The sequence below is a fragment of the Fukomys damarensis genome, unplaced genomic scaffold, assembly GCF_012274545.1.
Source record: "Fukomys damarensis isolate Sample0158 unplaced genomic scaffold, DMR_v1.0_HiC HiC_scaffold_13, whole genome shotgun sequence".
In the NCBI taxonomy this organism is placed as follows: domain Eukaryota; kingdom Metazoa; phylum Chordata; class Mammalia; order Rodentia; family Bathyergidae; genus Fukomys; species Fukomys damarensis.
Genome location: NW_022900925.1, coordinates 20,504,519 through 20,531,871, shown reverse-complemented (window position 1 = coordinate 20,531,871; position 27,353 = coordinate 20,504,519). Strand labels below are relative to the sequence as shown.

The 27,353-nt window shown below is 37.4% G+C and overlaps 1 protein-coding gene across 2 annotated transcripts in view; it reads left to right on the top strand.

Annotated features, from left to right (window-relative positions):
• The window catches only part of Myo1d (myosin ID), a 302,321-nt gene that overhangs the window by 106,412 nt on the left and 168,556 nt on the right, over positions 1 to 27,353 (top strand). For both annotated transcript variants that reach the window (XM_010642388.2, XM_010642387.2), the window contains exons 13-15: positions 822 to 896; positions 5,965 to 6,097; positions 21,541 to 21,707. In XM_010642388.2, coding sequence (XP_010640690.1) covers positions 822 to 896; positions 5,965 to 6,097; positions 21,541 to 21,707 — 375 coding nt within the window. The remainder of the gene's footprint in view (positions 1 to 821; positions 897 to 5,964; positions 6,098 to 21,540; positions 21,708 to 27,353) is intronic.

Sequence of the window (27,353 nt, the reverse complement as noted above, 5' to 3'; positions counted from 1 at the left end):
AGGCAAGAGGTCAGGGCAAGAGACCTGAGAATTGTCTACATTGATGTAATTGTCAAGGAAGAAAATGTATACAGGCAAAAGAGCAGAAATCTAAGCAGAAGCTGCCTATAGAGTTGATATTTGCTCACTTTCCTAGCCCATGCTTAATCACCCACAGCCAGTGTCCTTCTACCCAGTGTGGAGTGTGCTCCTCCTAGAGGCCACACCAGTCACTGCAGCACTGCCGCTCCCACACTCTTCTCACTGGCGCCATCTCAGCCAACCCTTTACTCTCCCCTTCCTTCCAAACCTGAATCCTGGGCTCATTTCTTTCCAGAGTTTCTGTACGTGCATACTTCCATCCTTTCATTCAGTCTGTTTCCCTGTGTGATCTGCCTGCCTTTTTCTCCTCTGCTTACCTAATTCTCAACATCCTTTGCAGTTCTTGGATTCTTTTATCCTACCCTGAACACTGAGTGATACTTAGGTGAGTCATTGACCTCCCGACAGATGACATAATTAGTTGCTGTATGTTGCTTTTTGGGAAATCAGAATGATAAATGCAGCTATCTTTTAAAAAGTCATAAAGCAATGACCTGTAGAAAATGATTATTTTAGAATGATGTTGTTGCTGTTGGCTTTCCTTCTGAAAAGGAGAAACAAAGTCTCTCCTGCTTAGTAAATTGAGTGTCCTTTAATCCAGAACTGGGTGGACAGTACCAGCTTTTTAGATAATTGATTGCATAACTAACAGTGGAAGGGCTTGTAGATGCCTAGAAAAGATTAAATGTCCTGTTGTGTGTGAAATAATGAATGTTTTCTGTGTTTTTTTCCTCTGTTAGCTATTCTGTCATTGGTTTTATTGACAAAAATAAAGATACTTTATTTCAAGATTTCAAGCGCCTCATGTATAACAGGTATGGCTGATATTTTACTAATTATCTTTGCACTAAGTTCTTTGACATATATTGCATAATATATGTGCAATAATTATTTTTATGTAACAGTTTTAAGAGTTACTGGCAGACTTACTATTTCTACTTTATTATGCTTAATAAATGAAATAGTATAAGACCTTGGGGTTATAAAACCAATAAACTTAGGCAAAAAGACGTGGTACTGATGGAATTGTCTTTGATTTCCCTTGGGAAGACTCCATTTCTGTTTACTGCAGCCAGCCTTCTGGAATCCCCTGACAGTATACTCAGTAGTTCCCAGGGCAGGCCATTGGTGACAGAAATGTTAAGTAACTTCTGTCCCACTGAAAGCTTTACATATTCAGATTACCACTGAGGTGTCTTTGCCCCCAATAAGAGACCTCTCTGAAATCACATTGGCACCTAATGTCAGTGAGCACCAGTCCTAACCAAGCAAACACTTTTCTCACTAATGAACCATGTGTGAAAAAGCTGGGCAAAATAAAGCCTGGCAAATGATAGCAGGTTTAAACTCAGTATGGAGAGAAGGCTCATAAGGAAGAAAGAGAATTCTTAGTAAGCTTCTTATTGATTAGGGAACTGTGTTTACTTATTTATTAAGTCTGTTCAGTCAGTTGGTCCTTAATAAAAATGTATTAAGCACCTTTGCACTACACATTCTATGCTCTGGGATACAAAACAATTTAGGCAACATCCCTGCCTTCATAGATCTTATAGTTCCATGGGGATGACAGCTAATAAACAAGGAAGCAAATAACTTTCAGGTATGACAAGTCTTGTATAGAAAATAAAGCAGCAACAGATTAAAGAGTACAAATGAGGAAGGGCAGGGAGGCATTGTAGACCAAGTGGCCTGAAAAGGCCTCTTTACTAGAGGTGACATTTGAGCAGAGTACTGAATGAAGTAAGGGGAGGGAGCCATGCTGGTATCTGGAGGAAGAGCATCCAGGCAGAGAGAACAGCTGATTCCAGGGGGCTAAGGTAGAAATGAGCTTGAATGTATTGACAGCAGGAAGATCACTGTGGCTAAAGTCAGAATGAAGGATGCAGAGAGTAGTAGAGAGTGAATTTAGAGAAGTGAGCAGAGCCTGGATCATAGTCTGTAACCCGAGGTAAGGACAGAGTATGAAGAGAAGCCACTGGGGATGTGATATGATTTATAATTTAAAGAGATCACTAGAGTCACTCTGCAAAACACATCCTATGAAGGGCAAGAATGGAAATAGGGAAACCAGATAGGAAGCTAGTTTATTAATCCAGGTTGCGACTCAGGCAGCAGTGACAGAGATGATGAAAAGTAGCTGGATGGGGTGATATTTGGAGAGCTGACAAGATGTGCTAATAGATGGGATATGTGAGATAAAGGCAGAAATCAAAGATTTGCCTGAGGCTGATATGGGAAGACAAGAGGTGAGAAAATGAAGAGTTTTGTTTTGGATAGGTCATGTTTGAAATACATATCAGGCAGCCAACTGAAGATGCCAAATAGGGAGCTGCGTGTAGGCATCTGGACCTCAGGAAAGATGAGGCTACAGATATAAATCCATGGTTGTCAGCATATTGATTGTATTGTTTTTTTCTCTTAAATTCTTCTCTTGATACATTTTAGGTATACAATACATTTAAATTCATTATTGGGAACTCGTACCTTTACACGATGTATCTTGGTTCTTATTTTTTCCCCATTCCCCTGTATTGATTGTATTTAAAACCTTAAGACTCCTTGAGGTGATCTAGGGAGTGAGTATCAAGACTAATCCCTGAGACACTCCAACATCTAGTCAAGCAAAGAAGGAAAGACTAGCAAGAGGAGCTTAGTGTTGCAATGAGGTAGAAAGAAGACCAGGAAGCCTAGCTAAGGGAAAAATGCGTTAAGAAGAAAAAAATTATAAACTATGTCAAATTCTATCCAAAGCAGGAATGATGCAGAGACCAAGATGATCTTTGCATTTGCGAAGGTCAGTGGGACTCTTGACAACACTGTTTCTGGGAAGCAGTGAAGTCAGATGTCTGACGTGGGCTTGAAAGGATACAGAAATGGAAATGTAGAGACATGATGTTTAAACAGTTCCCTCAGGGTAATTTGCTAGAGGATGGTTTATTTTTGAGAATGTTGAATCCACCAAGAACAAAGATAGAACTGTCATTGTAAGAAAGTTACAGAGACACAGGAAAAGGGTCCATGTAAGAGCCAGGCATATGAAAAAGCTCCAATTATCAGATAAAATGCACCCATTTTGAGGAATATAACAGAGTCTAGCATCTAGCATTTCTCTAGTAGAAAATGTTAAAAACTCAAATTGGAAAAGCAGCCTGATTTGGCCAGTGTCAATGTCACAGTGTGTTGCTAGGCTTGTGTACCAGGAGGGTAACTTGGTAACTTTAGTGACTTTGTCATGACCCTGAGATTCTGCTTAAATGCTGAGAACAGTTGTAACATTTAATGGTGGACTGGTATCACCCAAGCTCACGGCACCAGTGTCAGAACAAGGCAGTATATGGATTTATTTCCGGTGAAAAATCTAATTGCCACATGGGATGGAATACTTGTATTGGTGTGACAGGCTACTTTTCCCTGTTGGAAAACCCCCTTGAGAAGTCAAATAGCAGTGAGAACTGTCATTTATTAATTGACAGTGAAAAATGTTATCCTTGGAATCCAGGCTGCTTACTTGGCTTGGTAAGCACAGAGTCAGAACAAAGGAGCTTAGATAAATCTAACAATTAAAGGCATCAGACTAAGGTGGATCCATTTTTACAATGGGGCTGATCTTGCTAAAGGGGTAAAAAAAAAATTGATCTGTTGACTGCAACTAATTGTCTGTATCTCCATAATAGGAAAACTCTAGCCTGTGAAATGGGAAGTCTTGAAGTCTTTTCAGTTAAGGCCATATGCCTCGATGATTTTTTTTGGACAGGGCCTCGGCTGTATCATTCAGGCTGGCCTTAACTCACTATGTAGTCCATGCTTCAAACTCATAGCGATTCTCCTGCCTCAGCCTCCTGAGTGCTGGGATTACAGGTGTGCATCACCATACCCCGCTCAACCTAGATGATGTTTAGATGGGCCATCGTTACCTCTAGACACTTTTTGATACTTCAGTGGCTAACCCAAAATTTGATTCTATTTTTTGTTTGTATATGTTAGTGTGATCCTTGGATCTCTAGTTCTGTAGATGGTGTGTCAGTTTGTGTGTGTGTGTGTGTGTGTGTGTGTGTGTGTGTGTGTGTGAGAGAGAGAGAAAGAGAGAGAGAGAGAGAAATGGGGAGAGATCTGCCTTATCTTTTATACAAACTGGGAAACTGGGTTTCTGGATACATTTCCATTTTAAGAAAAAGTTTCCAGTATTTAAAATGCCTGAAAACATTTTGTTAATATTACATTCATGATTTCCTGGCTCAAAAGTGCATCCTCTTAAAATGACTGTATGAATGTACTTGGATCCCTTATGTATCAGCTCTATTTTAATATATGGTCTTATTTCCTTTATTTTCAACCTTCCCCTTCTTCCATTTACAATCAAGATATGAGAATATGTAAATATGGCCAATAGTAAGGTGAAGACGGATTTGGAGCTTGGCCTGGTGGTGCAGGCCTGTGATTGCAGCACTCAGGAGGCTGACGCAAGAGGATGGCAAGTTCAAGGCCAGCCTGGACTACCTAGTGAGACCTTGTCTCAAAAGTCCAAAAAACAAAACAAATCAAAAAATACAACTTGGAGTGTAGAAACTGCCTAGACCTAAAGCCAGTGATCCTCTATTTTTTGGCATATGTCAGAATTTTCCAAGTACACAAAGATGGTTTTCTAACATCTGGAAATTCTGTTCATTACGTGCTCAAATTGGATCCAGGCATTATGTGCACTAGAAGTAAAGAAACATTAACTTTAATTATCTCTGTTAAGTGACAGTGAGGGGCAGGAGAGTTGCTCTGTCTGCCTTTGCAGACCCTGATGCTCCTGCATCCCCCTTACCTTCTACATTCTCTTGTCCTCCACTCTTCTCTTTTGCAGCTGTGTAGCAGAAATTTACTAGGTGCTTTAGAGAACCAACTCTATCTTCTCAGTTTTATACAGGGGAAGGAAAAGTGGGCAAAATGATAGCAGTTGTAAGCACAGTTAGCAACAAACACCCATATTCTTTGCCTCTTTCAACCCTCAAATTTTTAAGAAAAATGTTTATGACAAGAGGAAAGATTCCAGGAACCAAACAACATTTTAAATTCCAGTTACTCTAAAATGAAAAGCACCTTAAATGAAACAGGAAGAAAATCACAGTTGATATCACCACATGTTTAAAAAAATATCTCAGCAGAGCCAAATATAAATATATGCTTTTAGGTGGAAGTTGGCCTAAAGTACATTTTTAGAATTGGATTGTAATAGTCCTAGTGTCGTGTCAATAAGATACTCTAGGGCCGGGGATTTAGCTCAGTGGTTCCACCGCCTGCCTGGCAAGCGCGAGGACCAGAGTTCAATCCCCGGTACCAAAAAAAAAAAAAAAAAAAAAAAAAAAAAAAGATACTGTAACTGCCAGTACTACCTGCAAATGTGTTCATAAATTCAACTGCAGTAAAGGGATCTGTGGGAAGACAATGTAAAAATGGTTACTTTATATCTCCATCTGCATTTTTAGAAAGAGCTGCCTTTGTACGTTTACCTGTTCTGAGTATTTCTTTCAGTACCACTTTCTGCCATGATATTAAGGATCATTGTTCTACCAGTGATTTGTCCAACCATCCCAAAACAGTTTGTTTTCTGTATATGTTATAAGAGCCAAGTTAAAAAATGGTTTAGTTTTGAGGTAATAAAGATGTCATTTCAAAGATGTTCATATGGTTTTTAAATGTCCTATCTTTTGAGAAAATTTGTAGAGCAGTATCAGTCATTATATCAGCATAATTTTATGGACAGAATAATTTTTCCAGTTAGGTCTTGTGAGTTCAGTCCAGTTGTGACTTCCAGGATACAGTTCAGCAGGATTCCTTGGCCATTTTTATTCAGTTTATTTGAATGCAGTATTTGAATTGCTTTTCTGTACTTCTCAGTGCAAATCCTGTGCTGAAGAATATGTGGCCTGAAGGTAAACTGAGCATTACAGAGGTGACCAAGAGACCCCTAACTGCTGCCACCTTGTTCAAGAATTCCATGATTGCTCTAGTAGACAATCTTGCATCAAAGGTAATTCTTTCCTCCCTCCTCCCTCCCTCCCTCTCTCCCTCTCTCTCTCTCTCTCTCTGTAATGAGGATAGAAGTCAGGACTTTGCACTTGTGAGGCAGGCATGGCACCATGAAGCTAAATCCCTGACCCCCATTTCTTTTCTAAGTACCCATTTTAACTCAGATTCCTCTGGTATGTTATGAAGAATGTATGTATGGTTTGCTTTTTGGGTAATTATTTTTAATCAAACTGAAGAATATATGTTTAAAGTGAGGGTTATAATGGAATCTTTATTCCTGCTTTAAAAAAACTGGGTGAAATAATTGTTTGTATCCCAAACCCTTTCTTAAATTTGAGCTTTTTATTGTACTCTTGTGATCAAGGGAGAAATCTTAATGTTATTTAAAATAAAGGAAGGCAAAATGAACTTTAGCCCTGTGCAGAAAAAAGGGTATAGTAAAAAGGAAAAATATCTTGAATTAAATTGTAGTACACCTTCCATATGCCTTCTATATATGTTTAAATACTAAATGGCCAGTGGACATTTTAACGATGTTAGTATGTTGAGTATTGTCATTAGACTGTTTTAAATATTTAAATATAATAATATATTATTGATAATTATTTCTGCTTTTTGTTCTTTTGATTCTAATACTGCTTGATAAGCTACATCTGGGTTTCTCTCTGTATTTTTTTCCTTGAAGAACAAATTTCTGCTCTTAACTGCTACTGTTGACAAGTTTGATAAATTAGGCAGCATTCTGGGACTCATTTTTTTAGTTCCTTCATTTTTATCTTTCTCTTCTGGTGCTTTTCCTGTGTAATTTCTTCTTTGTTATTTTCTTTTTTTAAAAAAATCAATTTCCTCTGTAAGAACTTAAATTTAGATCTATACTATTACTTCACTGTGGATAAATTAGGCAAATGCCACGAGAGCACATCTGTTCAGTAGCTTTCTATTTCTTTTATTAAGATTCTTTGGCCTCAAGTGACAGGGAATAAGCACAGCTTGTTGGCTTGCATAATCAAATCAGGACACAGGCGCAGGAGGCTAACATACCACTAGAGTTCCTTACTCTTCTTATACACCTCTCTGCAAGTCACCTCCAACCTGCTACATCCAGCAAGGAAAAAAGAGAACCTAGAAGGAAGCAATGTGACCCAAAAAGAGCGGAACACTGAAATGTATTTAATGAACTAGAAAAAGAATCATTGTTTTGTTTTCTAAATTTGGTAAATGTTCCTTTTTAAAAAAATTAAAACTCCAGAGGACCAGGGATTTAGCTTGGTGGCGCCATGCCTGCCTTGCAACTGCAAGGTCCTGAGTTCCATTCCCAATACCAAAATAAATAAATAAAAACGCTAGAAGCTTCTATAAGTTCTGTATCAGGGATTTCATTTAGATTTTCGTAAAACAGATCTCCAAAATAAAGCCTACGTAAGAGAGAAGTATGTTTCTGTGTCCCACAGATGAAGTATAAAAGGCATCCCAGACTGCAACAGCAGCCCTAGTGTTTCTGGGGATCCAGGTTCTTTTCATTTTTCAGCTCCACTGCTCTTGTGCTTGGCATCCTTCTTTCTGTGGAGACAGTAGCTAGAACTTCTCTTTTCAGAAAACTTCCTGGAAATCTCACACAAGTCTCAGTCAGCTGTGTCCCCTTTGCTACACATAGGTGCCAAGGTAGCTGGAAAGGTTTTTCATTTTGTTTTGTTTTGTTTTATTATGGTCATCAGAGCCCCGATCTAGAAATAAGAATTCTGTTCAAAGCAGGAAAACATTATAAGCTGTAAGGTGGGCAACTAGCCTAGCATTCTTTGAAGAAGCTTCCCAGTTTGGTGGGAGGGGTGTGAGGAAAGGAGAGGAAGAGCAAGGCAAGCAAAAGAATAGAAACGATTTAGGTTGGGGGTGGGGAATAAAGCTAAAACATTAGATTTAGAAAATACAGCTGGGGGTGCCGGGGATTTAGCTCAGTGGTTCCTCCATCTGCCTCACAAGTGCAAGGTCCCGAGTTTGATTCCTGGTGCCAAGAAAAAAAATAGAAAATACAGCTCAGTGTGGTGATCCATGTCTATAATCCCAGTACTGTGGATCCTGAGTTAGGAGGATTGAAAGTTCAAGCCTAGCCTGGGGAATTTAGCTACTGAATGAGTCTTTCTCTCAAAATAAAAACTAAAAAATAGCTGGCAGTGTAGCTCAATATGAAGGTCCTAGATTCAGGAGGGAGACAGAGAGAAAGAAAAGGGGGGAAGGAGGGAATAATATGGTACAGATACAAGGCAAGGTGTAATTGAAAAATATGAGGAATGTTTAAATTTTTTAAAAACATTATTGCAATAATAGACATTGCTATTAATCCCCTTCAAAATAATCCCTCTTGCTTCTATTATCACATGATTTTTGCCACTTTCTGAAGTAGTTTTGGAGTCTTCCCTTATGAATTTCTCAAGTTGCACTGTCATGGCACCTTTGATATCCTGAAATGATTCAAAATGTTTATCTCTTACAGTTATTTTGACTTTTGGGAAGAGCCAGAAGTCCAATAGCACAACATCTAGTGAATAATGTGGATGAGGAAACACTGCAATGTTTTTACGAGCCTACCTTTTTGGTTGAGTGACCTTCAGCAGCAGCATTAACCATAATTTTGATCATACCTCATAATGACAGTCATGAGAGAAGACCTCTAGAACTGCTTTAGAAAGTGGCAAGAACGATAAAGCAAGGCGAAGTATTTTGAGGGGAATTAAGGGCAATGTGTCTTTTACTGTAATAACTTAAAATTTAAATATTTATCATATTTAAATCACACTCGTAAATCTACATAATTGGTATTCATCATAAATGTAAATAATCTAAATAGGTAGAAAATCCAACTACATGTTGCTTACAGGTGTCACATCTAAATAACACTATTCCAAAAGCTTTAAAGAGTTGGAGATAAAGATAGCAAGTCATCCCACACAGAAAAATTATTGAAAGCAATATTAGCCACTTACCAGTCCAATTATTAATATGCAGGATGACCAAATTTGCATATTTTGTTAGTTCTTATAAAGTAATAGAATAGGAAATATAATAAGGACAATTTTATGAAATCAACTGCCTGAAATGACACCTGCCCGAGCAACACTTGGGATAGTCAGTATATAAACAGACACTGCTCTAGTGACACTCAGGGTAAACTGTTAAGTGGTTATGAAAAAATAATTCCAGGATGTATTAACAGATATGAACTAGTAATCACAAAACAAAAATGCCAAAGACAATAAAATGATTTTGAACTGGATATCTTAACAACATAGCCATAATTATTATAAATTCGATACAGCCAAAACAAAAAACCTTAAAACGTATTTAAAGAATAACTGATAAGGTGGGCATGGTGGTACACACCTGAAATCCCTGTACTCTGAGAGGCTGAGGAGGATGACAAGTTTGAGCCCAACCCGGGTGACTTAGCAAGACCCTGGCACAAAATTTAAAAACATGAAAAGACTGGGGATGTAGTTCTGGCCCTGAGTTCAGTACTCAGAGCTGGAAAAGAAAAAGGGGAGAGAGAAAGGGAAAAGGAGGAGAGAAAGAGACACAGAAAGGGAGAAGAGAGGGAGAGAAAGAGATTAATAAAGTCCACAGTCCTAGTGCTAGATTTAAAATCAGCTCTACCAAAAACTGATAGATTGAGCAGACAAAAAATTAATAATGAAGATTTGAAAAGCAAATTCAAACTTTGTCTAATAGATCAAAAGAAACATATCTGAGGATTAGGAAACACATATTTCTTTCAAGTATGTATTACAAGAATTGACCACATGCTAGATCACAAAGGAAGACTCAGCTATTTTGGAAGAATGTATATATAGGGACATTCCCCATCCTCAAAGCAAGTGAAATAAAAGCATTTTTTAATGTCCTTGGGAACTTTTTTTAAAAACTCTTCTAAATAATTCGTGGATTGAAGAGGAAATCACAGTGGAAATTACAAAATATTTGGAACTGCTAGACAAAAAATTTGTCAAAATTTGTTGGATATCGCTGATCTATTTGTTATGACTTTATAAAATAATAAGACTGGAAGTAAATGAGTTAAGTTCAGCTCAAAAAGCCAGAAAAAGGACTCCAAAGAAAAACCTAAAGAAAATAATTTTAAATAGCAAAATTTAAAAATAATAGAAAATTCAAGAAAGTAGCCAAATAGAGCTCTAAAATATTGATAAAGGAAGAACAATACTATGAATGAAAAAAGAGCTATAACTGCAGATACGTACAGATTTTAAGAGCAACATACTGTGATTGGGTGCCAGTCAATTTGAAACCAGTTTTTCCAGGAAAATGTGTCAAAATTAATTAAAGAAGAAATAGAAAATCTGAATACATCCATAACTTGAGAGATTCTGAACCAGTAATCAGATGTCCCCCAACTCTGCCAAGGATATCAGTCCCAGATGGTTTTACAGATAGATTTTGTAAAACATTTTAGGAACCAGTAATCCCTATCATGTGCAGACTGTTTTAGAAGATGAGAAGAGAGGCCATTACCCAACTCATTTTATTCGAGTAATATTTATTAATTCATTCTCTTTCTCTCATACTGAGGATTGAACTCAGGACCTTGCACTTCTTAGGCAGGCAAAGTGCCACTGAGCTAAATTCCCAGCCCAGTATTACTTTGATATAAAATGAATACGAGAAAATAAAATGAGAGTTCAGTTAATTTAGGAACATAGGTGGAGAGATCTTAACTTAGTAACATATATGGATATATATATATATATATATATATATATATATATGAATAATGCATTTTTTGACAACATGGTAAATGAAGTGCCTATTAATACCAACTTAAAATAACTAAAATGTTAGTAAAATATAAAAAATATCTTGAATGTAACTGTGAAGTAACAGAAGTAAAGAATATGCAAGCCAGGGGCTGAATGAATATAGAAGTTAACTGAGTGGAAGGAAAATTAGAACTCTAAAGCTACCTTTTGCCTTGCAGGGATGTGCTGAAGTAGCTGACTTTGAGTATAGTTAGTCAAGCCTGGGTCATTGAAGTGAAACCACAGGCCTACCCAAAGTAATGTCTCACAAGAGATTCTACACACATACACACACACACACACACACACACACACATGCACACATGCATGCACACAGAGTCAGTCTTCAAAGGGCCACCTCTAGAGTGAATTAGAAATAATTTCATTGTCCATAAGGAAAATTGCTTGTCTTAGTCCTTGCCACTAAGCCAAAGGATGTTGGCTCTTTATAAGTAACCTTTTATAAAGTTTGCAGCCCAAATACATAGTGTCTGAGTGGTCTGAAAAAGCTTCATATTAATAATTTAAAGTGATTCAGAACTTAAACTGCCTCCAGGCATATGAAAGAGGCAAGCATAGTTTATTTTCTTGAGGAAACCACCTTTGTATCACACCTTAAAGAATTTCCACAGATAAATTCCAAGGAAAATAAAGAGCTCTTCTCAAAGAATCCTTACGAGAAGGGAGGGCAGAGGGCAGGAAATCAAGGAGAAGGAAAAGAAGAGGGTAAGGGAGAATAATGGGCCAATGGATATGATTGAAATACATTATATGCATGTTTGAAAATGTCACAGTGAAACCCAATATTTATATAATTAATATAGACTAATTTTTTGAGTCTGTACAAGATACCATACACTAGAGTGGGACTAAATAGCAGCAAGTTCAGATGCATGAGAACTTCAAATACTAGAATGATCAAAACCAATAATAATGTTTAATATATCACAAGAAGTGAGAGTCTTGAAAATATGAGAAAAAGCAAACAACTAGGCAAATAATAGAAATGAAAACAATTTAAAACTTAGTGGATAGGTTTAATATTCGAATTTAGACAAAGCTAAAGAAAAGAATGGTAATAAAAATAAGAATTAAAGAAATTCTTCAGAATTTCTCTCAGACCAAGAAATAAACCTAATAAAAGAAACACCAGGAGATATGGAAGATAAATGGAAAGGTCCCACATGCATCTGATAATGCAGGGGACTGTAATATTGATTATGCTGAAGCCTTTGTGCCAAGGTCAGAGTAACTCACACCCAAATTACGTTCCCACAGCTAAAACCTTTTGACTAGAAGAACAGTGTTCTAATTACAACCATATATTTTGTCTATTCTATTCCTAATCTGAGAACGCTTTGTCGTTTCCTTTATGAACCTTGTTTACATTAATTTCCATAGAAACCACTCATCTTTACCCCAATTGATTGCCAGTAATATTCAGTGCCTGGGACTGGCCAGCACCTTTGTTTATTACATCAGCATTGGTTGTCTTGGTATCCCACTTTCTCTTAGTTCTGTCTCTTAGTGTATTTATTTCTCAGGCCTCCATTGTATACAGGGTGGGGTACTGGAACCTAACTGCAGGAGTCTCTGATATGATCAGACATAGTAGGAGAGGAAATTACAGAGCAATATTTGAAGAAATGTTTCTATGAATATTGTAAGACATCACTTAACAGAATCATTAAGCCCAGTATATCCCACAGTGGAAAAATGAAAAGAAATCTACATGTTAACAATTAGTACTAGAACATCAAAGACAAACTCTTAAAATTGATCAGGGAAAAGATAGATTAGCACCAAGGGAGTAACAAGCTAAGCAAAAGTAACTGTAAACCAAAATTCTATACCCAGAAAAATGTATTTTTCAAGAACAAAGGCATCTTTCCAAAAAAAAAATCTGGGTTTACCAATATTAGAACCTTAATAAAAGAAATTCTAAAGGATATACATTAAATAGTAGCAAGAATACAAGTACACTGCATGAAAGTTTGAAATGAAAAAAGATAAAAAGTGAGATTGATAAATATGTGGCTGCATTATAAATAATCTTTTTGTATTAAAAATATGGATTGAAATTAGATGGCATAGTAGTAACACATAATGGGAAGTTTGAGTAATTGTACTTCGAGTGTTTAAGGTCATTAGTTTTGCAGGAAAATAATAAAAATATGGTTGAAATTTCAGCTCTGATGATTTAAAAGTACGTATTAAATTTTTCTAAGGTGATCATTGATACAGAGACAGTAGATGTTTGTAAGTTCCACACAGAGGGGAAAGAAAAGAAAAAATAAGTAAAAGTAGCCCTAGAAACTTACGGAAGAGGAGACAAAAGAGCAAAGGAAGCTGGGGCCAGTTAAGAGGGCAGATACAGGACCAGGGATTCAGCTCAGTGGCACTGCGCCTGCCTCCCAAATGCAAGGTCCTGAGTTGGATCCCCGGTTGGGGGCGGGGTGAGGGCAGAAACAAATCTAAACATCAGTAGTTACACTGAATGTAAGTAGATACAAATTATCAAAGAAAACAGTATCCAGATACAAGGTATTTACTAGTGACATCTAAACATTTACGGAAACAAAAAAGTTAAAGTTTATAACAGACAAATTCAGGTGCTCTGGGATCCCTTTTATCCAGTGTCAGGACACATAGAAGTAGCTCAGAGATGGACGGCTGTCCCCGAGAGCCTACTGTTTTTCCATTCATCTTCAGCTCCCTGGTTAACTCCTCAGACTTCCAGACCAAAGTACTGTACAGCCCCTCCTGCAAAGCCTGGGGTTCTGGCTCCCACCCTGCTCACCCCACAGCTCCGTGGCTCTGCTCAGCCCCTCACTGTCCTTTTTTTTGGCATCCTCAGCTTCTTTGAGAAAAGCAGCCCTGGAGGCTGTGCTCACTCCTTAATTGTGGTTCTGACCTTGATCAGATACTTCCTCGTTAGGTCTATGGTGCATGTTTCCCCATATTTAATCTGTCACCTTTAGTGAGTCTGGGAAGGTCAGTATGTATGACCTAGTTCTCCAAGTGACTTCACTTTCTGAGTCCATCCACATAGTGTGTTAAGTGCCTGCTTTATCTCCTCACCTAATTATCTTTTGAATATGGAGAACAGGTTCTATTAATTGTATATACCACTTCATAGCACTATACAGTGCCATAAACAGTCAGTAAGTTACTAAGTTATCTGAATTTGCCTTGACTCAATGGTATAGAAGGCAGTTTAAATAGATGTATATTTCAATACAGTATCTTCTACCTAAGGCATGTATTGATTAGTATACTTTCACAAATGATGTTTTTCACATACAATATAGGTAGAGACAGGTTTAAGAGAATAAGATCAGTGTGAACTTTTGCAGTTTAATCTTTATATGACACCAGATTGTCAAATTTAGGAATGCTTAGGCTGAGTCAGTCTTGATATTTATAAACAAGAGGGGAGGCACCATTTATAAGTTGAGACAGAATGCTGATTAACTATAGAAAGTATTTCCACTAGGTCCTTTATCCAAAGATTTATATATTACTAAACAGGATGAAAGGGCTGCCCCCACTCCTTGGTTGGTCATTAGTGTCTCATGAAGTGTTACCACTTCCTGTGTATAATCACCCAGTGCTGGTACAATTCTATTCAGTAGGCTTCTATTTAGTATAGTTACATATTCTAGTTTAAATGATTTCTTACTCTAAGATTGCTGTGCCTATGTGATATCATATATTTCAGTTCAAAATATTTTCTCATTCAGTCTGTAATTTTTAGCCCTAAAAAGGGTATGTATTAATTCTTTCAAATAAAAAAGGATTTTCTAAGTACCTCTTTGCTTTTGATTTCTAGCTCATTTTATTTTACCAGAGGATAACTTCTGCATGATTTCAATTCTTAGAAATTTGTTAAATTTGCTTTTTGTATATTTTAGCTCCTTACTAATTTTTTGTTTTGTCAATGTTGAGAGGTTGTTAAAATCCACTTTGATTCTAAATTTGTCCACTTCTTGTAGCTTCAGTTTTTGCTTTAAATATTTAGAGAATTTTTTAGGTTCACTCAATTTAAAACTGTTATATGTTCCTGGTGATTGAGTCACATATCACAATAAAAAGTCTCTTTATTTCTGTATTGCTTTTTGCATTAAAGCTTTCTTTGCATAAGTAACACAACCATATGAACTTTTCTATTGGCAAGAATTTCCATGATGTATCTTTTTGATCCTTTTACTTTCAGTCTCTTTTATCCTCATGTTTCAAAATACATCTCTCAGAAAACTGTACAGTTAGTTTGGGTTTTTTAAAATCCATCCTGACAATCTTTTATCTTTTTTTCAATCTCTTATCTTTTGAATACCTCTTTTAGTCCATTTACATTTAAAATAGTTACTGTAAGTTTCATTTAAGTCAACCATTTTCTTAGTGCTTTCTATTTGACCTTTTTGAAAAAATGTTTTTGTTTCTTTCCTTTCTAACCTTTTAGTTTACTACAGGCAAATGTAAACACAACTCTGTTCCTCTTCCTGACAAATTAATCTCAGTTAAATTTCTACCTCCATTCTCCCCCATAATTTAGGACAAGATGTGTATCAGTATCTCAAAACAACATGGTAAAAATTATCCCTGTTGCTAAATTGCATCTATGCTGGAAAAGGGAAATCTCTGAAGGAGATAACATACTTGGGGCCCAGTGACACTTGTATCAGGCATGTCATTTGTGGGGACCTGGGAAGCTGTTTCTGATTGTGTTGAGAGATTTGGGCTCCTATAAGGCATGAGGCTTTTTAAGCAGGGCATCTTCCATAGTCACCCAACAGAGAGCTCATCTCTTTGCACCTGGCCTGTCACCTCACCTCTGTGTGGACTCCTGAACTTCCTGATAGCAATCTGTGTTCCTGTTCTTCCAAGGAAATTGGTGCCAATGTGGCCCAAGTCTTTTGGGTCAGAATGTTTAGTTGGACCTAAAAAGACACCCTCCTACCTCCCCCAGGATTACAATTATTGCTGTTATCCATTTATTTCTTTTATCATTTTAGAACATTTATTTCATAATAGTATCTTGGTGGTTACTTGACCTACTACAGTATTATTCTTGAGTATCAATAATTTTATTTGATATTGTATCTTTTTCCTGGACAATGCAAGGCCAAGCAGACATTATAATTTAATTTGTCACCTCAGAACTTATGTTTTATATTGGTCAAGTATTTTAATTTATATATAAATATATATATCATATCATCTATTTAAAATATATACTTATGGAAAGCAAGACATTATTATTATGACACAGTATCTATTTAGATTTACTCAGTCATTTATTATTTATTTCCTTTTTTTCTATTATTGACCTTTCATTTGGGATCATTTTCTTCTGCTTGAACCCTGCTGTAGTTGAAATCTCATGGCTACAGTTTCTGCTTTTGTTAACCCAAAAATATTTTATATGGTTTTTATTCTTGAAGAATATCTTTGCCTGATGTAAAATCCTAGGTTAGCATGTCTTTCAGCACTTCAAAGATTGTACTCCTTTGTCTTCTGGCTTCCATAGTTTTTTTGAGATGTCAGGTATCAGTTTATTTAGTGCTCCATAAGGCAACTCCCCGCCTCCGTTTTCTTTGGTTTGCAGAAATTGTACTGTGATGTGCCATGGGTTGTGTTTGTATGTGTGTATATGTGTGAATCTGCTTATAATTTGTAGAATTTCTTCAATTTGTAGCTTGTTTTTTGTTTTTGTTGGGCTTTTTGTCACTTTTAGAAAGTTCTTAGCTACTATCTTTTCAAATATTTCTTTTTTGCATCCCCAGTACCCCCCAAAATGAAAAACTAACCAATCAAATATTTCTTTTTCTTCTACCTCTTCTCCTTCAGGACTCTAGTTACATAGACCATTTCACTTTGTCTTCTATGCCTCTTGCTCTCCTCCTTTCTTTTTCATCTTTTTGTCTCTGTGCTTCATTCTAAGAAATTTCTTTTCATCTACCTTTTAGTGCCCTTGTTTTTTCTTCAACTATTTCTAATTTGCTCTTTTACTGATCTCCTCAGTTTTTAATTTCATCATTGTGTTTTTCAACCCAAGATTTTACACTTGCTTTTATAGTTTCTGGTTCTATACAGAATCCTTAATATTGTCTCTCATCTTAAATATTGTAAGCACAGTTATTTTCAGTTCTGATACCAATATCTAGACCCCTGTGTGTCTGTTTATTTTGGGTTTTTTGGTTTGTTTGTTTCTAATTACTATTGTCTCCTAATATGTCTGGATTTTGTTTTTTGTTGCTGTTCTAAATATTATATTTTTAAAACTATTCATAAAAATAATTGGAGGCCTAGGTTTATGTTATTTTTCCCCTGGAAGATTAAAATTTGATTTTTCTATGCACTTATGAGCATCAGTATTATAAATAGGCTTTTCCAATTTGAAGGTCTAAGGTGATTCAGAGTTGAAATATAGGCCCTGCAAGGCCTGCCTGCTTCTGATTTATCTATGTTCTTGACTGACCGTATCCTAACTCAAAATGAGGGAGTTTGCCTATGAATTTCTCCTTTTCAGCCTTTTAATCTCTTCCCTGCTCTCCTCATGAAGCCGCCAGAACCATTTTTCAGATCTCTTCCACTGCTTCTGGGATTGGCAACTTCCCCCAGGCAAAAGCAAGTCTCAACTCTGAGTGCTCCTCCCGTTTTCTTACTATCTTGGATTCCAGCTCAGTAGTTCTCCACTGTCAGCTGGGCGTGGTGGCACACACCTGTAATCCCAGCATTTGGGAGGCTGCGGCAGGAGGAATGCTGCGAGTTCGAGACCAACCTGGGCTACATAGTGAGTTCCAGGTCAGTCTCAACTACATAGTGAGACCCCCAACTCGAAAAACCAAAAAAAAAAAAAAAAGTTCTCCACTGTCTTGTTAATTCTCCAGTATCTTAAGGCAAATGTTTTTATATTTTGTTTACCTATTATGCCCAGCATGAGTATTGGCTTAAATTTTATAGTCTTTCATTATTCAAAGTGGAAGGCCTAACCATTGTTTCATTAATTAAGTAGGTCCAACAAGACTTTACATAGCTACTTAATAGCAGAGACAGCTAAGACTCAGGTATCCTGATTCTATACAACACTTACTCTGTTTCACCAGCACTAAAACATGCAGATGGATCTGGTAGTGTTCTGACATTTGCTGTGCTCAGTGCCACCTTTTTTGGTTGTTTGAAGAAGCAGGAAAGGCCCTTTATTCTAGGAAATTTAGAAAATCCTCGAGCAATCAGTGTCCTTTCCTTCACTTCCCCATCCAGTTAAGTTTGTTTTGATTTATTATAGCCTCTTTTTAAAAGTGAGGTATGTGTAAATGCTCCAGTTGAAAACCATGACAGGTTTAGAAAAATTCAATCCCCATCACTTTGTTTTTCTTGGAGGGCATTTTTTTGTGTGTTTGTTTTTGAGGTACTAGGATTGAACCTAGATCCTCATGCATGCTAGGCTAGTGGTCCCCAATCTTTTTAGCATGAGAGACCAGTTTCATGGAAGACAGTTTTTCTATGGATGGAGAGGGAGGGATAATTTTTTTCTTCTAATGTTTGCCATGTATAGTAACTACATTCCCCAGTGCTAGCATCATGACCACGGCTCTGCCTTAGATTATCAGGCATTAGATTTTCATAAGGAGTACACAACCTAGATCCCTGGTATGTGTAGTTCATGGTAGAGTTCACACTCCTGTAACAATCTAATACCACCCCTGATATGACAGGCAGCTGAACTCAGGCAATGGGAAATAAGCAATGGGAAATAGCTGGTAAATACAAATGAAACTGCTCTCTTGCCCACTGCAGCATCTAGTTCCTAACGAGTTGTAGATCTGAGGGTTGGGGACTCCTGTGCTAGGCAAGCAGTCTACCACTGAGTTATACAGTATCTCCAGCCCCTTCCCCCCTTTTAATTTTTCTTTTAATTTCTTTTCAAGATAGGATCTTGCTATGTTGCCCAGGCTGGCCTCAAACCTGGGGTCCTCCTGCCTTAGCTTTCCAAATAACTGAAATTACAGGCAACTGGGGCCTATGACTATTTTTTAAGTAGAATTTTACTTCTGCATTATAATATTGATCCTCCACTTAAATATACAGAAGGTGGAAGTCTAAGCCAAGGATTGGCTTTCCACAACAGGGAAGGGTCATTCTTTCTTTGTCTGTTGATGTATGACATTAAAATGTAGTGCTTGAGCCAACAGCAGTGTATTATTCCTTATTGTTCAGTGAGTTTACTGGGCATTTCTTTTGCTGAACTCACCAAGCAGGCCAGGCAGCTGCAGCTGGATGGTCTAGGATGTTCTCACCTAAATGGCATGGCTGGATGACTGGGCATATTTCTTCATGTAGTGTTTTGTCTTATCCTTTATATGTTCAGAAAAGTAGTTAAGTTAGAAGAGGAAAAAAGCCTTTGAAGGGAAGGTTTCCAGAAGGCTCACTTCTGCCATACTGTCTTGGTAAAACAAAGTTGCAAGGCCAGCCCAGGTTCAAGGATTAGAGTGGAACCTCCACCTCCTTTGGAGAAATGCTGTAAATATCTTGGTCATGTTTTTCATTCTCCCACATAGCATAAGAGTTTTTTTAAAAGGTTGGGTGTGAGAAGCAGAAGAATGTGTCCTGCATCACAACACCAGCAAGGCATCCTGCAATTCAGTTCCCTCTCACACTACCAAGAGTTAGCATCAGATCCAAAAAGTTAAAAGGCAGAGTCCCCAAAAAGACTTAACACCTACATGTGGACACAGATTTGGAAGTTGGTATGACTCCTCTTCACGTTTGATAATTTGCTGGAATGATTGACAGAACTGAGAAAAATGCTGTAGTTATGATAAAGCTTTTTTTCCTAAAAGATGCAAGTAAAACACCAGGGGGTGGCAAGGTCTGGAAGCATCGTCTGAATGTGGCTGGCAGATTCTGTCCTCATGGAGTCAGACCATGCACCCTCCCACTATTTTTATTGCTTGCCAACCAGGGAGCTCCTCCAAACCTCAATTCCTGAGTTTCTCTCAGGGTTTCATTACATAGACATGATTAATTAAATCATTAGCCATATAGTTGAACTTAGTATCCATATATTTTATTAGTATTGTACTTTATATTTTTTATTATTTTTTATACCAAAGCCCTCCTGGAATGTCCATATCCTAACCCCCAGAACCTGTGAACCTATTACATTACATTGTATGGTGGAATTAAGGTTGCAGATGGAGTTAAGGCTGCTAATCAGCAGACCTTGAAATAAGGGATTGTCCAGGTGGGTCCAGTATAATCACAAGAGCCCCTCAGTGAGGAGCAAGGAGGCAGGAGAATTAGAATCAGACAGATGGGCATCATGAGAGAGACTCAACTGTGCAGTTCTGGCTTATTGATCAAAGGGAGCCCAAGAATTTGCACAGCCCTATGAAAAAGATAAGAAAACAGGCTGTCCCTTAGATCCTTCTGAAAGTTACAACTTTACTGATTTTACTGGTACCTTGATTTTAGCCCATTGAGACCCATTTCAGGCTTCTTTCCTCCAGAGCTTTAAGATAATGAAACTGTGTTGTTTTAAGCTGCTAAATTTGTGATAATCTGCTATGGCAGCAATAGGAAGCTAATATAATTGGGCTCACAAAAATAAAAAGAGAATAACATTACTTTTTACCATGTAAGGAACTTGATAAATATACAATTGCATATTCTTTTTTAGATGTTGAAAACTTACCCTGTTCAATATGCAAATCAATTCACATCCTTCAAACCTCTCCTACTTCTTAAATTATTTGCTACCCCTTGTTACCTCAAGCCCTCTATGGAGCTCCAAACCGCCTAATTTAACTACCAAGGATTCTGTGTCTTAACTAGAGTGCATCTGTGTGTCTGGTGGATAATGCATTCAGAGGGGAGAGAGAAACTCTGTACACTAATAAGTAGGATATATTTGACCTCATGGATTCATCCAATGATAATTTATTCATTATCGTCAGTGTGCCAGTATCTATGCCAAAAATGGTTTTATATTTAACATGACTTATGTTCTAATGCATGGTACAAAACTTACTTGGCACAGAAGGAAGAATTTCTAGCTGGGCTCTTTCATAGAATTACTGATTCCTACAGGTGGTTTTATAACTTCTCAACTTGCCAAGAAGCTTAATCTCTTTCAAAAGTACAAATTAATGCAATGATGACGACAGTGATGGTGATGACAACAACAACAACAACAATAATAATAATAATAATGGCTGACAGGGAGCAATTAGTATGCACCAGAGCTGACCTTAATATTTTGCACTTATATTTGATCTTTATTTAACACAGTTGCTGCTTTTTATTTTAAATTTTTCCCTTGATGACTTTAATCCTGTTTCCACAAATACACAAAAACTTGATGTTTATGTGTCTCAATTCTTTACTTCCTAGTTTTATCCCTGTTGATGTTTCTGGTGAATCCTAGATCATAGTAAAATAAAAACATAGCTGAGTACATGGGAACTTCTGACCTTGAATTGAGAAAAAAAGGGAGAATGACTATTCACAAGTATATGCCTAAGAAATCAGAGGCACTGAGCTTCATTTGGTACAATTAACACTAATTGCATGTTAGTGTCCCTAGTCAGGGAATTTTCTCCAGTGAAACTTATCATTTGCTGATTTGTTTCTCTAGGAACCATATTATGTACGTTGCATCAAACCCAATGAGAAAAAGTCCCCACAGATATTTGATGAAGAACGCTGTCGGCATCAAGTAGAATACCTTGGACTCCTAGAAAACGTGAGAGTACGCCGGGCAGGGTTTGCCTTCCGCCAGACCTATGAGAAGTTTCTTCACAGGTGAGAGTAGACTAAGCCAAGAACCTAATGGCACATAGTAACGGGGCCCCGCCCGCATATGACAGTGCATCAGCACATAGTAGGTCATCTGTGAATATTTGCTGAGTGAACAAAAGAGATGAAGAAATTGGAAATCTGAGCTACTTTCTAAGAATCAGTAGGAGTACCTAGGAGTTGTTTAATCATTTGAGGAGAACGTGTGCATTATCGCACACAGGACTGTTGCTGTGGTGATTAAATTAATCTAAGTAAAAAGCCTAGGTTCCTGGCACGTAACAGATACAGTACCCATTTAATGTCGCTTATCATTACTGGTATTAGTAATTATAAAAATGGAATATTATGAAGTTAAACATGGAGGCTCTGAAGTTAATCTTCCTGGTTTGAATTCTGGCTTTGCCATTTTCTAGTCAAGTTACATATTATTTGTATACCTTGGTTTCCTTATTTGTGAAATGAGGATATAGTAGTAATTAACTTGAAGCGTTGCTAGAAGATTAAATGAGGTAATATCTATGAATATTTGACATAGGGTTCACTCAATAAATGGATAATATTGCTGTTGTTAATTTATAGTTGATAATGTTGACAACAGGGAATCATAATGTTTTTAAATTCTTTTTTTAAAATTTTTATTAGTACACAGTTGCCATACATAGTCCTCATATTCATCATAGGCAATTTGTACCTCTACATAATATATCTTATTCTTCTTTCCTCCCCCCATTTCCTTCCCCTCCCTTCAGCCCTTCTCCCCCTCCCCATTTATAGAAGTTAAATGTTTATTTTAAAATAGTTATGGAACACTTTCTACATTCTGGGCCACAGATTCTATCAAATAAAATGAATAAACACATAAAAAGATGAGAAAATGCAGAATATGTAGATTGGTTGGTGAGAAGAGTCTCTGAGGAGATAACAGTTACAGGGAGGAGCCACACATACAAAGATCAGTGAAGTCAGAAGATGGAACAGAGCTGTGTGTGGTGGCCACACACCTGTAATCGAAGCATTCGGGAGGCTGAGGGAAGAGTATCACTGCAAGTTCAAGGTCACCCTGGGCTACATAGTGAGTTCAAGGCCAGCCTGAACTGCATAGTGAGACCCATCCAAAAAAAAAAATGGAACAGAGGGAATAGTCATAGAAAAGGCTGTATTGCAGTGACAAGTATGGCACTTTGGGTATCTCATTAGTCCCTGTACTTGGAGGATGCTGAGTGGGAGGAACTGTGGGATAAGAAAAGAACAGAGACATAGATGGGGACCACTTCATGTTGAACTTTATAATCAGCCTAAACCATTTAGGTTTTGGCTAGGTATGATTAAAAAGCCATTGATGGATTTTAACCATGGAGTGGCAATCTTACAGATAGCTTGAAGGGATCATTGCACCCACTGTGTATACAGAAAACAGGGAAACATTTAAAGATGCTCTTACTAGAATCCAGGAAAGGTAGCTTTAAAATAGTTCTTCAGCAAGGGATTATTGTACATATAAAAGTAGTGGGCAGAGTCAGGACATGTTTTGGGGGTAAAGTTGACAAGACTTGCTCATGGAAGGCTTGGCTATGATGAGAGAAGTACAGAGGAATGAAGGATGACAAGTAGATTTTTGCCTTAGCATCTGGGTAAGCATGATGCCCTTTGCTGACATGAATCCAGGTAAAAGAAGTCTGAAGAAGAATGGGAGCAAAGATAGAATCAGATTGTTCTCCTGACTATGTTAACTTTGAGATGCTTACTAAACATGTAAGTGGAAATATTAAATAACCTATTGATGCGCATTCTTGGCGTTCCACAAAGAAGTCAGGCTGCAGAGAAGAGATTTTGGAGTTATTGGTATATAGATAACATATAAAGCTTTAGGGCTGTATAAAAAAGGAGGAGGCCTGTGATCATATTTAGGTTTTGTGGTGTGACAGAAAGAAACTAGCACAGAAAAGAGAAGGCAACTGGTGAGGTACAAGGAATCCAAAGAGGATTTTGTCACAGAAACCAAGGGAAGGTGGCATTTTGAAAGGAATGCAGTCGACATGTCAAGTGTTGCTGTGCAGCTAACGAAAGCAGAATCTTGAGCACTAGATTTGGCAATGTATAGGTCAGAGGGGAGTGTAGCAGAGCCTGATTGGAACAGGACAGGAAGGAGAAATGAGAAATCAAAACACTACAACAGTTCAAGAAATTTAGCTGTGTATGGGAGCAGAAAAAATGAAAACAATCACTGGAAAAGAGTGTGAGATCAGGAGGTACTAGAAAATGTATGCAGGTGAGGATGATTCACAAAAGAGGGAGGAAACCCATGACCCCAGAGAGAAGAGAGATATAGTAATTACAATAATAATATCCTGGAGATGGCAAGAAGGGATGGAATCTCAAACACGTGGAGTAGGGACACTACCCATAGCAACAGGACACAAGGCAGAAAACATGAATACAGATGAGGAAGGCTGGAAGCTTCACTGGTGGCAAAGATAAAAATGTTCTTGTCTGATCTCTTCTGTGTTCTAATGAAGTCTGGGGCAAGGTCATGATCTGAGAATAAGGGTCAGGAGAGGTGTAGAAGGCTTGGAGGGAAATGAGAAGAATCGTTTCAGTGAGTGAGAAAGCACAGGTTTGTTTGGAAGGGGAATAGGGAAAAAGCAAGACCTATGAAAGAGTATGTTAAGCTCTTTAAAAATGTGCTTTTGAACAAACAGGTCAATCCAATCAATGATTATTTAAGTCAAGATGAATGCTTCTCTGGAATCATGTAGGAAAGTACCAGATAAGATGATAGGCTGTGCATCTGGGAAAATTAGCCTATTCTTACTCTGCAGACTGGGTTTATCTTCATATAAAACTGGGAAATTATCATTTCATTATATTGTCATACTGATTGAACCAGTGGATTACCAGTGGAATGTGGGTTAAGATAGGTGTATGGTATACTGGATCAGTGTTTCTAGAGATGATGAGAGGGAAAAAAAAGTAGTATTTTCTAAATGAAATTTTGCTTTTAGATTCTACAGATTTTTTTTTTTTTGCATCGTAAGTTTGAATCTAAATTTTCACTTGTCACTTTCCTTCATTTTCATTTCTGTTATTGAAAAAACAAGAGAAGGATTTTAGCATACTGATAACCTTAAAAGTTGCTGAAGTCTAACAGAGAGGTCAAGCAAGTTGTCAGAAAGCAGATGGTCACAGCGTTTTCATTAACAAGTTTAGGATGCTGGTTTGCTAGCAAGTTGGGGTCTTGGCCTCTGCCAGTGGAAAGGAAAGCAGAGCACCAGTAAGCTAAGCAGGGTGACAGTCGCATTGCTTCTAGCTGCCACGGTGTGCTTGATGACACACCACTCCACCCTGCACTAGACCCCAAAGGTGGGCCCTCATTCTAGTTTTGTAACAAATTTGAGAGCTCTCTGATTTTGCTTCCTTTTGTGTGAGATTGTGTGGTTTACCTCTGTCTTTATATTAAACCTCTTTCATTTGCCTTGATCTCTGTCCCTGTCCAGCAAAGTGAGTAGGTTCTTAAATGCATTCCTCTATTTATTCTGCAAATATCAGTTGCCTCATAGTGTGGCAGGCAACATGATAGCAGATATATAAAAATTTCTGCTTTCATGTTACCCACAGATTGGTGAGGGAGACTGCCATTAAACAGATTAGCCCACAAATCATTATGATTACAAATTATCATAAATGATACAGGGAAGAAAACAACACAAAACTGTTTGTCTTGGAGAGGGTGGTGGGGTGGAGAATGTTGATGTAGGAAGATCAAGCAAAGACCAAAAGGACCCAGCCTTTTGAGGACTAAGTACAATGCGTTCCAGGCAGTGGGAACAGCACATGCAAGGACTAAGCAAAAAGGAGGAGGCACCACATTACAGCACCCTAACAAAGTCAAGGAGATTGAAGGATGGTGAGGAAGGAAGAGAATAGCAGAAGACAAAGATGATTAAAAGCTTTTTAGAAAACAACAATGGATTCCAAGGGAAATGTTTTAGAAAAACAACTTAGGATTGCAGCAGGAAAGATGAGCACAGTTGTTGGATTTTAAATATATTTTGGAGGTAAAATCAGCAGGACTGATGGATTAGAAATAATGATAGAAAAGTGGTAGAAGGGATAAAAATATTCCAAGGATTGTGACCGCAGTAAAGTGAGCAGATTGAGGTAAGGCACACTGAAAGAGAAGTTTAAGATGCCTTCAAGACCTATGCAGGCACCCGGTCTGACAGTTTAAAGCTCAGAACTGAGATTGAGGCTAGGGGTAATACATTATAAATTGAAAACTGTACTTTCTGTATTTTAAAATATGAATATATTTATGTTTTATATTTTTATACTTCATATTATTTAAAGTCAGTGGGCTAGGTGAGGTGATGTGGAGAGAGTGTACATTAAAGTCCTGCGCTGCGTCCTAGGACACTTCCACACTGAGGGATACAGTAGTAGCCAGACTTGTCAGAGGGTGACCTGAAAAGGAATATCCAGGACGCAAGGAGAGAGAGATGTCAAGCACGGAGCAAATTAACCATATCAGATGCTGTTTAGATGTCTTAACAAGAACACAAAAAGCCCAATAAGGAAAACTTTTAAAGATGCCTGAAATGCCCAAAACTGGACTCTAATAAATGGGAAAACACTCCTTGCTCTTGGGTAGGACAACTCAACACCATATATAAAATTAATGTATGATTTTTTTTTTTTTTTTTTTTACCGGGGTGAGCTTGGGTTGCTCTTGGGTAGGACAACTCAACACCATATATAAAATTAATGTATGATTTTTTTTTTTTTTTTTTGATACCGGGGATTGAACTTGGATCCTTGTGCTTGCAAGGCAGGCGCCGAATCACTGAGCTAAATCCCCAGCCCTCTGTATGATCTTAATAAAACTAATATCAAGGGGGTTTTGGAGGTTTGGATTTTTTACTTTGTCTGTGGCTAGATTCTGTTTGTTTTTGGGTTTTTTTTTTCTTTATAAAACCTTATTCTAAAGTTCACATGAAAACATAAGCCTGTCGGAATAGCTTTTTAAAAAGAAAACAAATGAGATACATTAAACTGTTTCTTTAGCCCTTATATTTAAAGCCATGAAGTACTAATGTACAGATGAATACACAGCAATGAAACAGACTAGAATGTTCAGAAATTAACTGAAGCATGTATGAAAATTCAGCTTATGGTAGAGATGACCTATTAAATCACAGGGAAATACGGACTTTTTAGTTGTGTTGAAATCACTGGATAGCTAGTTATCAAAAAATATTATTGAATCCATACCTTACACCATATTCAAATGGATCTGAGATTTAAACGTAAAGAAAGAAAACATGCTAGTACTAAGAGAAAATATCAGTAACTTAATCTGTGACCATGAAGGAATCCTTTCTCTCAGTGGCTTAAAATTCAGATGCAATATAATAAAAATATTATTTGATTTTACTGCATGTATTAAACAACAATGTATAAGGAGGAAATCACTGTAGCAGGAAGGATTCTAAGATGGCCTTGTGACCCTGTCTCCTGGTATTCATGCCCTGTGTACTCCCTGAGTGCAGGCTGAACCTACTGATTGATTCTAACAAAACAATATGTAAAAGCAGGAAGATGTCACTTTTGAATATGGTCTGCAAAAGCTTATGACTCTGTGATAAAGCAAGC